We start from the raw sequence: 14698 nt of genomic DNA, 5'->3' as shown, positions 1-14698 counted from the left end.
GACCTTACGCAGTTGCGAGCGCCGTAAAACCTCTCCTAAAAAAACGAAATGTTGTCCTCACATGTTTCCTTCCACCTCCCTCTCCTTCTGCCTTCTTGTACTGTTGTCGCCAATATGCCAATCTTGGTCCACATGACCTTGACATGTGCCCAAACCATTTTAGTTTGCATCTTTCAACTCAACGAGGATACGAATTCGTGGGTGGTTGGCTGGTGCTCTGGTATGGTTTGCTCCTTCTTTCCTATCAAACATCTATCGTCTTCGTCCCCCCTCCTTCTTTTTTGTGTTTGTTACTCTCTTGTAACACCTCTAATCTTCGGCACTTATATGACCAAATTGCGTTGCAAGTGCCGTAAAGCACTTACTTTTAAACTAAAGGATACGAATTCTGGTCCTTCGATGACGATGGGCACAGAAGGCGTGAGTGCGATTCCCGCTGGAGGAAGTTAATGTACCTGGTTAATCTGTTTCTGTGAGAGAGATGCTATAACCTGCCTGCCTGATTTCGCAATGATCAATTATTGTGCCAATGTGGGTGCAAAACGTTGGCGAACATCTGTGTGAAATTGCACCGGTTTAACGCTCATAGCAACACTGAAAGGCTATTTATAAAAGGCGGGAACCGTGAAATCAACGCCCATCTCCGAATGAACCGAGCCAAATGGGTCGCCGTGAAGTCCTTCGATAAAGACGATTTTTATTCAATTAACTCTTTTTAAGAAGAGGGGGAGGGTCGAAATATACTTTTATCGTTTTTACTATCAGTCATTATTAGGCTGCAAAATTCATTAAAAGCGAGTTACATCGTAAGCACACCTTGCATCAGATGAATGTAAACTGTTGTGGTGAGCTCTCCCATTCCTTGTGACTGTCGCGAGTTTAGATACCTTTTTTTTCAATTTCTTTGAACTGTTGACAAGCTGGGCACGGGGACAAGAGTCAGCCTGGTGAAGGCCTGATCAGAGAGCGGGTATATTATATACCTTCGGCTGAAAAAAAACCCAACTGCCTCGCACAACTGAAGTGCGTCGCAAACAAAAGTCGTGCCCTCCTCTTTGTTTCCTATCTGTGATTTCACTGACACGACTAGACGTGAGGAGTCGTGCCCTCCTCTTTGTTTCCTATCTGTGATTTCACTGACACGACTAGACGTGAGGAGTCGTGCCCTCCTCTTTGTTTCCTATCTGTGATTTCACTGACACGACTAGACGTGAGGAGTCGTGCCCTCCTCTTTGTTTCCTATCTGTGATTTCACTGACACGACTAGACGTGAGGAGTCGTGCCCTCCTCTTTGTTTCCTATCTGTGATTTCACTGACACGACTAGACGTGAGGAGTCGTGCCCTCCTCTTTGTTTCCTATCTGTGATTTCACTGACACGACTAGACGTGAGGAGTCGTGCCCTCCTCTTTGTTTCCTATCTGTGATTTCACTGACACGACTAGACGTGAGGAGTCGTGCCCTCCTCTTTGTTTCCTATCTGTGATTTCACTGACACGACTAGACGTGAGGAGTCGTGAGGACCTAAAAAGACGTGTGAGCATTCAGCACTTCTTTTTCGCGTGCGGACAGACTCGCCCTGCGCATCGGAGTGTTCCGGGACGCCGTGGAGATAAAACGAATCAAAGGGGGGGGGGGGGGGGAGGGGGCGACGACTGAGCTGTATGCTTCACCACAGGCTCCCCTGTCTACGCATGCGTACAACGTCCCGTCTGTTTATTTCCTGCCAAGATAGAAGACGAACGACTGACTGTTGAGGGTTCGCTCCAGAGAATTGATCTACAGCAAAACGGACAAGAACCAGTTCCGACAACTCTGTTTTCTCTGTCTTCTTCTCCACAGCCACCACACTAAAAGTTTCTCACGCCCGTTTAGCGCCAATTTTTTAAACAGTCGGACGGAGTCGCTCTGCTGACCTATGGGATCACCACTTCTGACCTAGCTGTCCGTCCGTTTCGCGGCGCACTTCAGTACTGTTGTGAGTGGCAGTATATTTTCAGCCTTTTAGTTACAGCGCTGATGGTCTTCACTTGAGTACGAATTAACCCATGTTTCTCGATTAAATCTTTCCTGCTGCCTTCTAGTAAAACACAATAAGGTTCATCATTATTGATAATTATCTAAAGATTGTTTATTGAGGCAGTGATATTATCATTGCATATGTCATGGATAGACGCGAGAAACAACCGAGTGAGGTGCGTGCAAAATATAAAAGAGCCAGATAAAGCAGAGAATCGTTTATTTGAAAGCAAGACTTAGGAAACGTTTAGCCTATTCTTTCAAATACACATGCATGTTTACATTGCTCAAGGAAGCACGACAGAGATCATAATCACTTCGAACACAAAACTAATAATATCGGCAGGATATTTACAATGAATATGTGACATAGAGACGAGTTGGGAATGAGAGAGGCTTGCTACAAGGACATACAAACATTAGAGTCATTAAAATATAAATTACGCCCACTGCGAAACAAAGTTTCATAAAAGGAACAGTTTATACGATAGTGTTGGAAGGACGTTATACTCATACTTGCAAAATGAACTTGCCCCCTATTTCAGAACGTACTTGACCCAGCACGAACATGGGCGGTCCCCACTGTCCTTGGGGGTATAATTAGGTCACCATGACGTTATGTGAGATGCATACTTTTCAGAATGAGGGGTCCAAATTAACCAGTGGGTTCGTTTGACAGAAAGAAGTAGGGCAGAGCACTAGAGACACACGAAGATAAAGGGCCAGAGGCTTGGGGATACTGTGAAAGGAATAGTTTTTATCTTTCAGTCCTTCCATTGATTTATGTGTTCTAGTTTTGTTGATGTATCAGCTTGTGCATTTCATAGGATCATCAACAGAGAGAATTAAATGGGAGTTTCGTTGATGAATTTTAAAAAAATGATTGCTGAACCAAGACAAGACTATTAGTTGCCGCATGGTTGCATTCCTATTTTTGTACATGTATTTTCATTAACTAACATAAGTAATTATAAAACAGACAGATATGGTCAATAAAACCCCCATGAACATTGTTATCTGACAAATGTGCCCCTTAGAGTAGAGTCGAGTACAGAATAATGACATAGACATGAAACCGTATTTTACAAAGTATGCGAACGTGAAAATAGAGCATGGTGGTTAATTTTGTAATTTGGCAGCCGAATGAAGAGTAGTTCAGACCATCCAATACTCATCTCAGCTGAAAATCTTGACTTAGAAGACGTGCTTCCAAAAGTGCAACTTATTTTCTGTTAATTGTGTGAGTGCACTCTATTACAAACCATAACACTTGTATAGATACAATGATAAGTCGAATTGGTTATTCAATTTACATGTACAACGAAAATCAGTCTGCCGTGTTCTTCAAGTTCGTAGTATTATTGTAGCAAACATTCATGAGGTATACAGTACTTGAATTATAATACAATAGTATCTCACAGTATTCTAAAATTTTGTTTTGCTCAAGGCCCGCTAGTATCTATGTTAGAGTAGAAAAGATACACTTTTTTCAACATAACATGAACACAGAAACATTTGCCAAGAAGAAACATAAACTATACAAAGCAGAGAGTGTTTTTGCCTTTTTTTAAGGTATAAACATGTAAATCATGGTGATGAAGACATGTTTGTGGAATATAAAAAGATTATTCCTTGTTCGGTCGTCTATCATAATGTCTTATACTACTTTGTACTTTCATCGATGAGCCGCTACTCAGATTTATCTCTGTGAATGTTCCTAACTATAAAAGGTCATAATTCTTCTGTCAATACTGTTCGTATCAGTTATCATCAATCGAATTAATATACTAAAGAGTTTTCTGTTAATATCTAGATGTTTATTTCCATGGTGTTAATATTAGTTTAGGTCGTTATCGATAGCCAGTTTACAAATATTTACAAACTCAGTTTTGCAATATATTTTTACTTTGCCCTATATAATTAAATTAAGAAATTCAACAAAGACAGACTGAAAATGACTGCAGTTGTGTTGGAAAGACAGAGCACATTATAAAGGACAGTTTCTGGGTCAAAGAGCTATCTCTCGTTTGTGCTACAGTAACTTTAAAAGCGACCATCAAATTACTGGGGAATTTTTAATTCAACTTCCAAAAGGGGCAGGTGGAAAAAAAGTAAAAATGCGATTTAATTTTTGTATGGCTTGCATTCAATAATGTTCTAAATATTATGAAAGGTGTTCAGCTAAATCATACGGTTATTGTGATAGAAGGGTAATGAAATGTAGTATTTTCTAACTTAAAGCATGTTTCCCCAACCACGTATCTAAGACATAATACAATAATGTCCCCTTTCTTTAGGCCAAGATAAAAGAGGAATACAATAAAAGGGAGGGTTGAAATGTAGAAAGGAAATTGCATACATAAAAATTAATGAAGTTTTTAACGCTCATTTTTTTCCCAGAACAACGCATTGTATCCAAATAAGTCTAGGGTTTGAAAAACCTATAACAACATTCGATCTCTTCCATTCCCTCTCGTCTTTCTCGAGTGGGAAAGAGGTTAGTGGGCTGGGGCTCAAAAATGATGCCAAGGAACGTTGAAACATTTTGATAGTGCGTGTCACTTGAGTGTGTCTCTCGTACAAGACACGTTTACCCGTGGCAGCCAGCAATGGCTTGTTTATTCTGTACATCTTCTTAAGTTGTTTTGTTACGTAGTGTTCAGGGATCTAAACATCTAAAAGAATGTGCATTGTATTTGCCACAAAAATTGTAAATGTCCTTGTTTGAATCTTTAATGGTGGTTTTAAACTATAACGGACCAAGATTATAATGACAATGTGTATCTTTTAAAATCATTCCACATAATCCTCGAAAACAAAATTTTTAAAAAAGTGCATTCACATTATTACTCTCCCCTCCCCATCCACAGTGCTTGAGAAAGTACAGGTCACAGAATCTCTCCCAGAGCAAAATTAGGCGCGATTAACGTTCCCTCTTCATGAAAGCCTCTTTCTCTTTCTTCTGAGCTTGCGCGCAAACGATTTGCCTTCTTTGATGACTGTTGTGGAGTTGACCTTGACCTTGACTGGCACCACGGTCTCGTCCATTGGGCACGGTCCGTCTGTAACACTGACGTCATCAATAGCCATGTCGCCTTGATAACCGTTTTCTGTTATGCCTTCAAAGGCAAGCTGTGGATTATAAATAGAGTGAGTTTTTAAAAGGTACAACCTTGAAACTTTCCAAATCGTATCTGGGGCGCGAATTCGCTTCCCCATTTTCTAACTGTTTTAAGTGAATAAACAGACTCTAGACCATTGAATTTTGTCTGCGTTGGCAGGAGACCGACGGGCAAAACATATTTTCTTTGCAAAAACAAGACACTTGAAACTGATTTAAATCGAGGTCACCGGCCTTGCGATCAAGTGCGTTGTCGTTCAAGGTACTCTTTTTTCTTATTCAAATATATTATAACCCATCATCAAAGTGTCTACAGCATATGTTACTGCTCGAAAACAGTGATAGCCAAGATCTTATAACATCGACATTTTTCTTCACGAAGTGATTATAAGCCCGACAATGTTATAACAAATATGATAGCGGACCGACACTAAAAAAGAACTTTAACGTAAAGATGAGCGTGTGGACAAGGGAAATAACACTAATAACAGTTAGTTCCCCGTTATAGTCTCATCCTTGAGACTAATTGCAGTTTCACTCCTCACTGAACTGGTGTAGCAAGGAATATTCTGCAGTTTATCCGTTGACCAGGGTTAGTTGAGTTGTAATTAAGTCAACCATTTCCACCGACTTACTGAGCCATCACAAGAGGCCAGTGGCAGTTAAGGATGTGCACGATGTATATTCCAGACTTCGAGGTCTTTGATCTGCTACACCAACTCCCAGACGGGTTTGGGTTTTAGATTAAGTTTTCTAAACAAGAGAGTGGCCGGGGAAAAAATAAATTTACCACGTTCCGGTTCTCGGACGACGCTTGTGGTGGGGAAACGGCTCTGCGAAACGTTGAAGTACCCATTTAGGTTATGTCTTTCAACAGACAGACACGTACATCTAATTAACTGTTGTCTGGGGGGGGGGGGGGGGGTTTCAACAACATATTTTAAAATTCTGATTTTTTACTCTTTTATTTGACTTTCGAAGGCAGAAAGAGAAAGCACCTTATTCTTTACTTTTCCATTTTGTTTGGTGAACAGCTTCCTGTTGTCGGAAAACATCTTTCTATCAGTTCACAAAGATATTTTTACTTTTAAATAATAAAAAATGGCACAGCACAGGTAAAATTACGGACCTTTGACTTAGCTGTTGTTTCTCACATCGAACAAACAATAAATCATCATTGAAAGAAAGCACAACAACTAAAATGCGCGTCATTCCTCGTGTCCTTAAACTAAGAGGCAAGTACCCAAACCAAACATTGTGTTAATGAATTATAACAACTAGAAACAGCCATGACTAAGAATATTATGATGTCCTATCAATAGCTAGACCGGAATGGGTAGAGATTATGTCTAATTGGTCGCCTTTAAGGTTTCCAGAAATCTTGACCTACACCAAAAGTGGGCATTGCCCTACCTATAGGAGAAGTTTAGTTTTATTTATGTGTATATTTGTTTGGTTATAGAGAAAACTCTACTTGTCTTTTAAAGACACTGAACAGAGGGCAACCACTTTACCTTCAATTTTCTCAAAACAGCATTTTTCGGGATAGCCCCCTTGTGCTTAAAAGTGACCAATAAATGATGAGCACTTGAAGAGGAAAAAACCCCAGCTGTCGTTGCATTCGCAAGCGTTCAACATGTGCAACCTAGAATTGAAAGAGTGTTTTGGTTAGCTCGATAAATGGTTGAGGTAACAGCAAAACAACAGAAATTGCGCACTACGAACCTGGTAGCCGGCCATAGCCAGTTCTCTGGGAATAGCCAATCGTGCGTTGGTCCACACGTCTCCCTGGTTACCGTAGGCTCTCCAGGCAGAGTTGAGGACGTCACCGCGAGCCTGAAGGGGACAATACAGACTTGAGGATAAAGCTAAAGATTTAGAAAGCTGAGGATGTCATCTGTATGCCTGTCTGTCTGTCTGTCTGTTTTTCTGTCGGTCTGTTTGCTTGTCTGTCTGTCTGTCTGTTTGTCTCTTTGTGCCCCCCTTCTCTTTCTCTCTCTCTCTCTCTCTCTCTCTCTCTCTCTCTCTCTCTCTCTCTCTCTCTTTTCTCTGTCTCTTTCTGTCTTTCTCTGTCTCTCTTTCCTCTCTTCAACATTCACGCGCGCGCGCATATACAAACACATATTATGTGAGAATGCACACGTAAATACAAACATGTGTACATCGCATATTCACTTCAAGACATGATGTTGAAAATTAATTGGGTTATACAGACTACTCACTGCTTTCGTTAATTTTCGTTTAACTATGTTGTGGCTGAAAGCAAACTTGATTCTACCCCCAGGGATCAAATTGTTTATCGAAGAAACACATTTATTTTGACCTCGAAGGTGATCCGTTATCTCTGTCCGCAGAGAACCCACTGAACAGGCCCACACAGGCATAACTTTCGGTCATTGGTAATTTACAGGACACATTCGACTACAGTACGGGTATATATAAGTATAATATACTGTTAATGACATAAATACATGTATGAAGAAACAGAAGTCGTTGATCAAATAAAATTATTATTGCTTTGATACTTCGCAACAAGCCCACACAAACATATTATTACTGAAAAGATGCACGTTTGGTTGTATGAAGGTTAAAACAAAAACAAAAACAAAAACAATCAGAAGACAAAGGTGAGGGCGGACGGACAGCGCCAATGATACTTCACAGTACAAATGCCTGACAACCGACAATACCAGTTATTTCCCCTGCCTGTGGTATCATCTTCTTCTCCTTTCAACGCGTTATCGTACTAAAGGATAGAACAGGTAAAAGTAAAGAGAGTCACAGAGAGATACTATACGTCTTTTCATCCCCATCTGTCCACATGTCTAGCCCAGGCACAAGATCTAGTGTGGTCTACCCTTTGATACCTTAAAACTTTTGACCCCTCCACTTGCTGAACATCAGATTTTTTTTTTGTTTTTTTTTGTTTGGGGGGGGGGGGGTAATTCGACCGTTCGGTGCTTTTCTAAAAAGCACAAACATGTGAGGCGGTTATTGGTTTCTTTCTGCGGCATTGCTGTAGCGGTCAACGCTGATGTTGTCATCATAGAAGCTGGCAGGACTCCTGGTATGTGCATTACACACCTAGGCCAGTGTTATTTTTAGGGCAATGTTACTGAGTTTTTCTTATTATTGTTTTAGTCTGAACGCATTGCTGTTCTCATTTATACCAGACAAGACAGTACGTTCTTCTTCTCCAAGTGCCAGGTCTAGTAAAAGACGTGGGCGAGCATTGCTCGCAACTAATTTCACTTCTCAGATGCTTTAAAACAAAAGCCCCCCCCCCCAAAAAAAAACCCAAAAAACCCAAACCCAATAAACCCCCCAAAATCCCTCCATATTATCCTAATCTTTTCTTATAGCCTCATCTGTTAAAATCAAGTTAGTCTTTGCTTGAAATGGACTCGAAAAAGTGTCTGTTTTCTTTTACGCAATCTAGGCTATAGGTCGGTAGTGGTAGTCAAATTTGTGTTCTTTTCGTTTCCCGCCATTTTAGTCAAGTCAATGCTGTACTATCTTTAGTCATGTCATTTGTTTTGGTCGTTTGAATAATATCTTAATAACTTCTCCAATAGTCCCCATTTCTCTCTGACTAGTATTCTTTTATTCATAGCGACAGACTGGAGCTGTGGGGAGGGATGAGATGGATGGGGTTCCACTCTCTTCAAGGACAACCCTATTATTGTGGTTGGTATTGTGCCGAACTGCGATTGAATTGATCGTTGTTCGAATCACCAACAGTCAACCGGGTATTTTTGACGTTGAGTTGTTTTGAGGATTTTCTTGGCTCTCGCCTCACAAGACTCGGTCCTGTCGGAAAATGACGTCAAAGATCGGATGCCATCCTTATTAAGTAACTTAACAGTGCTGAGATAGGCGTTGAACACTGAGAAATTCAATCTACATTGCAATCATAATATCATAACTACAAACCCATCCTGAGACATCATTCTGTCTGTCTTCAAATTACATCTGTTCACACCTGAGATGGAAATTCACATTTTTATCTGCCGTTTGAGGTTCAAGAAGACAAGTCTGTGCTTCGTTGATGTACTGCTTCCTATACAATTATATTTAACTCGATATCCTGCTTTGGCACTGTAACTGTAAAACTGGTGCAAGAACCAGAAGCAATTTAATGGTTTGGTGAATATTGTTTTTCTACAAATATCATATGGACGTCGTCCAAAAATTGGTTCGTTCTCTTGAAGCCGAGCCCACTTGCAGAGCAATAAGAAAGCCATAAACAAAGGGGCAATTAAACATCGTGATAATTCACGGAATCGTTTTCGGCTGGTGTATCCATCACCATCGAGAGGTGAGCGCATGACGCAAGCAATGACGGCTGACGGCCGTGCGAGTTCTTGACTTTCTACCCACCGCTATCTGCACTCACTCACCGAATTACTTGTCTCTGGAGAGACCGACAGGAGGCATAAACTCAGGTATTCCGTCGGTTTGTTTTCGTGAGTGGTTTTATAGATACCTCCCTCCCCTCACCCTCCATTCATCCTCCCCTATAGATTCCCCCCTCCCCTCATCCTCCCCTCACCCTCCCCTGCTTCCCTCAGGGGAAACCCCACCCCGAACTTGTACCCCGTACCGACTGTCCTAGTCTGCAGAAAAAAAGACTTATAGTCCGAGAGCCAGGTCTATATAAAGTACTAGAACCTTGTTTTTCATCATAAAGTTTTTTTCTTTGGTGATTCTGCTTCCTCGGGGTCTCTAGACTTCATATCAGTCGGGGGCCAACTTGTATCTTATGGGCATAATTTTTTTCTGCTGGTTGAAATACACCAACATGTATCATGTAAGAATGATGAAGGAGCGACTAGAGCTGGGCAATGAGTCGCTTTACCAAAATACGGATAATATGTTAATACACCTCTTCGGCAAATAATATGTTATGAACCGCTTCGGCAAAATCTCTTAGCTAAACAGGTTAGCATTACTTCATCAACAAATGGGTACACTCACTGCGGCAAACGGGTCAGGAAAGAGAGTTTAGGGTCTGAATTCAGATAATATTTCTTTGAGAATTATCCGGTTATCCGGACATTTTATCCGGATTTTACCCATCTCTATACCATGTACGAGTCGACCAAGATTCGCGCGAGGCGCGAGGGTACTAGGCGTAGCACTAATAGTAATAGTAATAGCTCCTCTCGCCGTGATGTCACAGGATGCACCGAAAGGTGCACCGCACGGCCTGCTGTAATATGGACTCAGCTAGCAAAGGAAGGAAACATTGGCAGACAGTGCTTCGTCACACCACACCTCCGTAGAAACAAAGAATGTAGGAAACTGCTACGTCACCACGAGGACGTGATGCGATCAGCTGGTTCATGCAACATGCACATGCATACACACAGTGTCTCACTCAATTACTTCTAAACTCATACGGATGCGATAAAGAACCCACCGCTGATCAAACCGAGACGGATTAGTGGTCTACTAGAAGCAAGCCGGCAACAAGATGATGGACTCAGTCAGAGACTTTCAGATGATGCTGAGTTTACACTGCGTCACAAGAACTGTGTGAGCACACATTGTTCCAGAGACCATATTAAGCGATTTTTTACTAAAGCAAAAGACTGAGGAACTTTCTGAAGAAGAACTCAAACGTCATAGGGGCAGTACTAGATCTAGTTCGTTTAATTTTCACGAACATTGTTTTTTTTTGTGGAGAAGCATGCTCACTGATACTCCCAAAAACACCCAGATCGTTGGAAAAAGCCTACTTATTATGACGAACTGGAGAGGAGAAAGGGAGGAAGATCACCAAAGAAGAACTGCAACAAAAAAAAAACGTGCCAAGGAACGTGGGGACAAATGGGGAATGGATGTCAGCTTCCGTGTGTCATCAACAGTCAGTGATTTAGCAGACGCTAGGTATCAGAGAGACTGCCACTCCTGGTTCTACACAAACTATCCAACGCAATCAACTAGCTCCCCTACAAAGCATGACTATGTCTTCGGTATGCTGGTTGACGACATTCGATGAAACAAATCACGAATGTGGAATAGTGTGGAAGTCCATGAACGCTATATTGAACTTGGGGGGGGGGGGAAGAGGAAGATAAATCGCGACGTACACTCCTGAACCATGTATCTGAGAAGCTACATCCAGAATTGCTGATCCTGTCCCACCAGGTGTGGCCTCCATCCTCTTCTTCAGGAGCACGGCTTCAGTCTAGATGCGTATTGTAAATGATGAAGGAGACTGCAATGGACGAGCCATATCATGCTTGGTTAGTGTGGTCAAAGCAGAATGTCCAAAGCACAATCGCCATACGTCCCCAACTCGTCTGCCTAGGGGATTTGTCATGAATGAGTGCAGCCTTTGCTATCGGTCCTTGCAGCCAAAGACCCCAAACTGGATTCTACACTGCCAGCAGCAATGATCGGCCACACTGTTACTAGTACAGTCAGCAACTATTTCACAAACTTGCAACTTGGATTTTGTGTTCTGTTGAGTCGACAGAGGAAATTTATAGACGAGCTTCACACGTATGGAATCACCACCTCATGCGACGAACTAAGGCGCTATCGGTGTTCAGCTACTGTTGCTATGGCATCTGTTCCAAGAGGACTGGCCTACTTTGACAGTAAACATGGACTTGTTCAAGTTGTAGCTGGCAACTTTGACACGCAGATATCATCTCCAAAAGGCCAGAAATCAACGCACGGCTCAGCAAAGATACTGGCACAAGCCAACACGCAGGAGTCAGAGCAGGTGTAGGAAATGCAAGATATTCCAGCCATCAGGCGTCTCAGCAAAACAGAAACCAAGTCCGATAATCTGACACTTGGTGACGTTGCAGTTCAACGGTACACAGGAAACACGAAGCCACTTATGCCGGAAGAACTGAGCCTGCGACATGTCTGATCTCTGGTCTTTCTTGCCACACGACAGGCTTCTCTGAATAGAACTGCAACTCAAGATCTGTCATTTTTTAAACAGGCACTCGGCGAAGATGCAAGACCTGAGTATGGAGGTTATAACACACAACGTACCCGCAGTGCAGAACAACAACCCCAACCAAAGACAGATGTGATGTACAGCCTATTCCTGGACATTATCCCATCTGAGCCAGACACCGTGAAGACAGCAATGGTTGAAGCCAATGGTCTGACACAGCTCACTGGTCATGGATGGACAATATTCACTAGTGACTACCAGCTGTGCAAAGAACTTGTCCACATCACAAGGGTTGACAAGGAACAGTTTCAGAAGTTCATCCCAAGAATTGGTGGTATGCACATGCTGAGGAGTTTTGTTAGTGCTGTGGGATACCTGATGGGAGGAAGTGGCATTGAAGACATACTTGGCTCTGCATTTGTGGGGGTGCCAAAAATGTTGACCCGGAAAAAATACCCACAAAATGTAAAAGCATTGAGACTTCTTGTTGAGTAGTTACTGCGACCCATTCTCCCCAAAACTAACGTGCACACCATGGCTGCACTCACGCAATGTCTCGTCACCAAAAGCACCCAGAGCAAAACCACAAGACTTTGGGTTGAGTGCTCCTTGACCCAGTGTTCATTGTGATGGCCTTTGTTCGGACTGAGAGAGAAGCTGACTGGACTCTTCACTTGTTTGCTGTGGAAAAGATGTTCCCCTACATCTTTGAGCCTGGAACGTCAACTATGCTCGCTATATATATATATATATATATATATATATATATATATATATATATATATCTGTGTCTGTGTCTGTGTGTGTGTGTGTGTGTGTGTGTGTGTGTGTGTGTGTGTGTGTGTGTGTGTGTGTGTGTGTGTGTGTGTGTGTGTGTGTGTGTGTGTGTCGCCCTCTGCCACGAGGAAGAACTTATCCATGCGAGGTCGTGATTTTAATGCGACGATTTCAAGTGTATTGCGGATCAGCACATTTATGAAAACTATATGGCAGCCATCTTGTTTTCTTTGAAGTTGCCATTTTATCGAATATTTGATGTGTATTTCATCAAGAGTGGTTACTTTTATCACACTGAATGCTATTTTATTAAGTTTGTACATTTTTAAGTCTTTAAATGCATGATATCCCTCACAACATCTTTTACTCGAAATTCTTTGGCGGCCATCTTGGATTTTCACTTTTAAACAAAAATGCCCAAAGTTTAGCATTTGGCCCCCATTACATTTGAAATCAGCAATGAAAACCCTGTTAGAATCACCAAAGAAAAAAACTTTATGACGCAAAACAAGCTTTTTCATTATTATTATAATTATTATTATTATTATTATACTTATTATTATTATTATTATTATTATTATTATTATTATTATTATTATTATTATTATTATTATTATTATTATTATTATTATTATTATTATTATTATTATTATTATTATTATTAAATTTATTAAAGGATAGTCGATAGTCAAGTTGTTAGGCTACCAGACTTTCATAATGTTATAATCAGGTGTGCTGGGTAATGCCATTAAGGAGTGTAAAGCGCACAGAGTTTGCTGTAGAGCCGCAATAGGCGCTATGCAAACGTTATCTCTCTATTATCTACTACCATTTATTATGATTATTATGGTTGTTTCCGAGACTGTGAATTACTCCACAAGGTCATATAACAGCAATTATGCAGTAGGCATCACCAGGTCAAAGAAGAGGTCAAATGTACCAAAAAAAACCCTTCTATCTTTAAACTAAACGTTACTCGTAGATGCTGTTGTTTCAGTTATGGAGAGTCCCATTTGCAGAGCAACAGCTGTGTAGTCAAACGAAACAACAAAGAGAACTATTGAGATATCTGAGAGTTGAGAGTGGCGAGTTTTAGTACAGGTCAAAAGCAAGGTAGACAAACAGAAGCAATAAAGGAAAAAGAAAGACGTTGGACCTACTTGAAGAGCGCACTAACTATCCGCCTAACACAGAAAAAGGAACGAACATTACAAGGCAAGGTGCTGATGGGCTGAAGATATTCGGAGACGTCTCCGGCGAGCACCCAGGAACTATTCGGAGACGCACTCCCGCAAACAGATGCACTGCTTTGGGGGGGGGGGGTCAAACTGCGTATCGTTTGCTGCAGATCACACATATAGCCCCTAAAACAGTCGCAATTCAATTATTTTCAAGAAAATTTCAAGCCTAATTGCAAAATATCAAATTATGGGTTAAAGAAGGTGTGTGTGTGGGGGGGGGGGGGCATACCCCCTGTAACCCCCGAGATTTTTTTACTTGGTCTAGAAGCAAAAGCATTTTGATTGGTCTATCTCCGTCAGAGACGTCTCCGAATAGATACTGTGTGCTGATGAGCTCTCCATGACCTAGCTATGGAAACGCACAAGGATCATTTACGCTGAAGAAAGGCAGGGTAAAGAAATATTGACAGCCAACTGTTATTGACCATTTACCTGAGCATAGACGTTGAGGGTACCGATGTGGCGGCCGTTCATGTGGTAGAAAAACTCCACGCATTGAGCCTGCATTCCTCGGTATAGGGGTGAGTAGAGGATGGCGTTACTTCCCCGTCCTTTAGCGGATGCCTCGATGAACATGAAGTGACCTGTGGGAACAGAGAGTTATGTGTTACTTTAGTGT

General features: G+C 41.6%; 1 protein-coding gene across 1 annotated transcript in view; it reads right to left on the bottom strand.

The window, feature by feature from the left end:
* Positions 1–2108: 2108 nt before the first annotated feature.
* The window catches only part of LOC101853653, a gene marked incomplete in the record, with an annotated part of 146279 nt that continues 133689 nt past the window's right edge, over positions 2109–14698 (bottom strand). Inside the window, 3 exon segments of the mRNA XM_013084858.2 lie at positions 2109–5150; positions 6865–6975; positions 14512–14663. Of these exon segments, the coding sequence (XP_012940312.2) occupies positions 4956–5150; positions 6865–6975; positions 14512–14663 (458 nt within the window).

Source organism: Aplysia californica, unplaced genomic scaffold (assembly GCF_000002075.1).
Source record: "Aplysia californica isolate F4 #8 unplaced genomic scaffold, AplCal3.0 scaffold00001, whole genome shotgun sequence".
Classification (NCBI taxonomy): domain Eukaryota; kingdom Metazoa; phylum Mollusca; class Gastropoda; order Aplysiida; family Aplysiidae; genus Aplysia; species Aplysia californica.
This window is presented reverse-complemented; position numbering and strand designations above follow the sequence as displayed.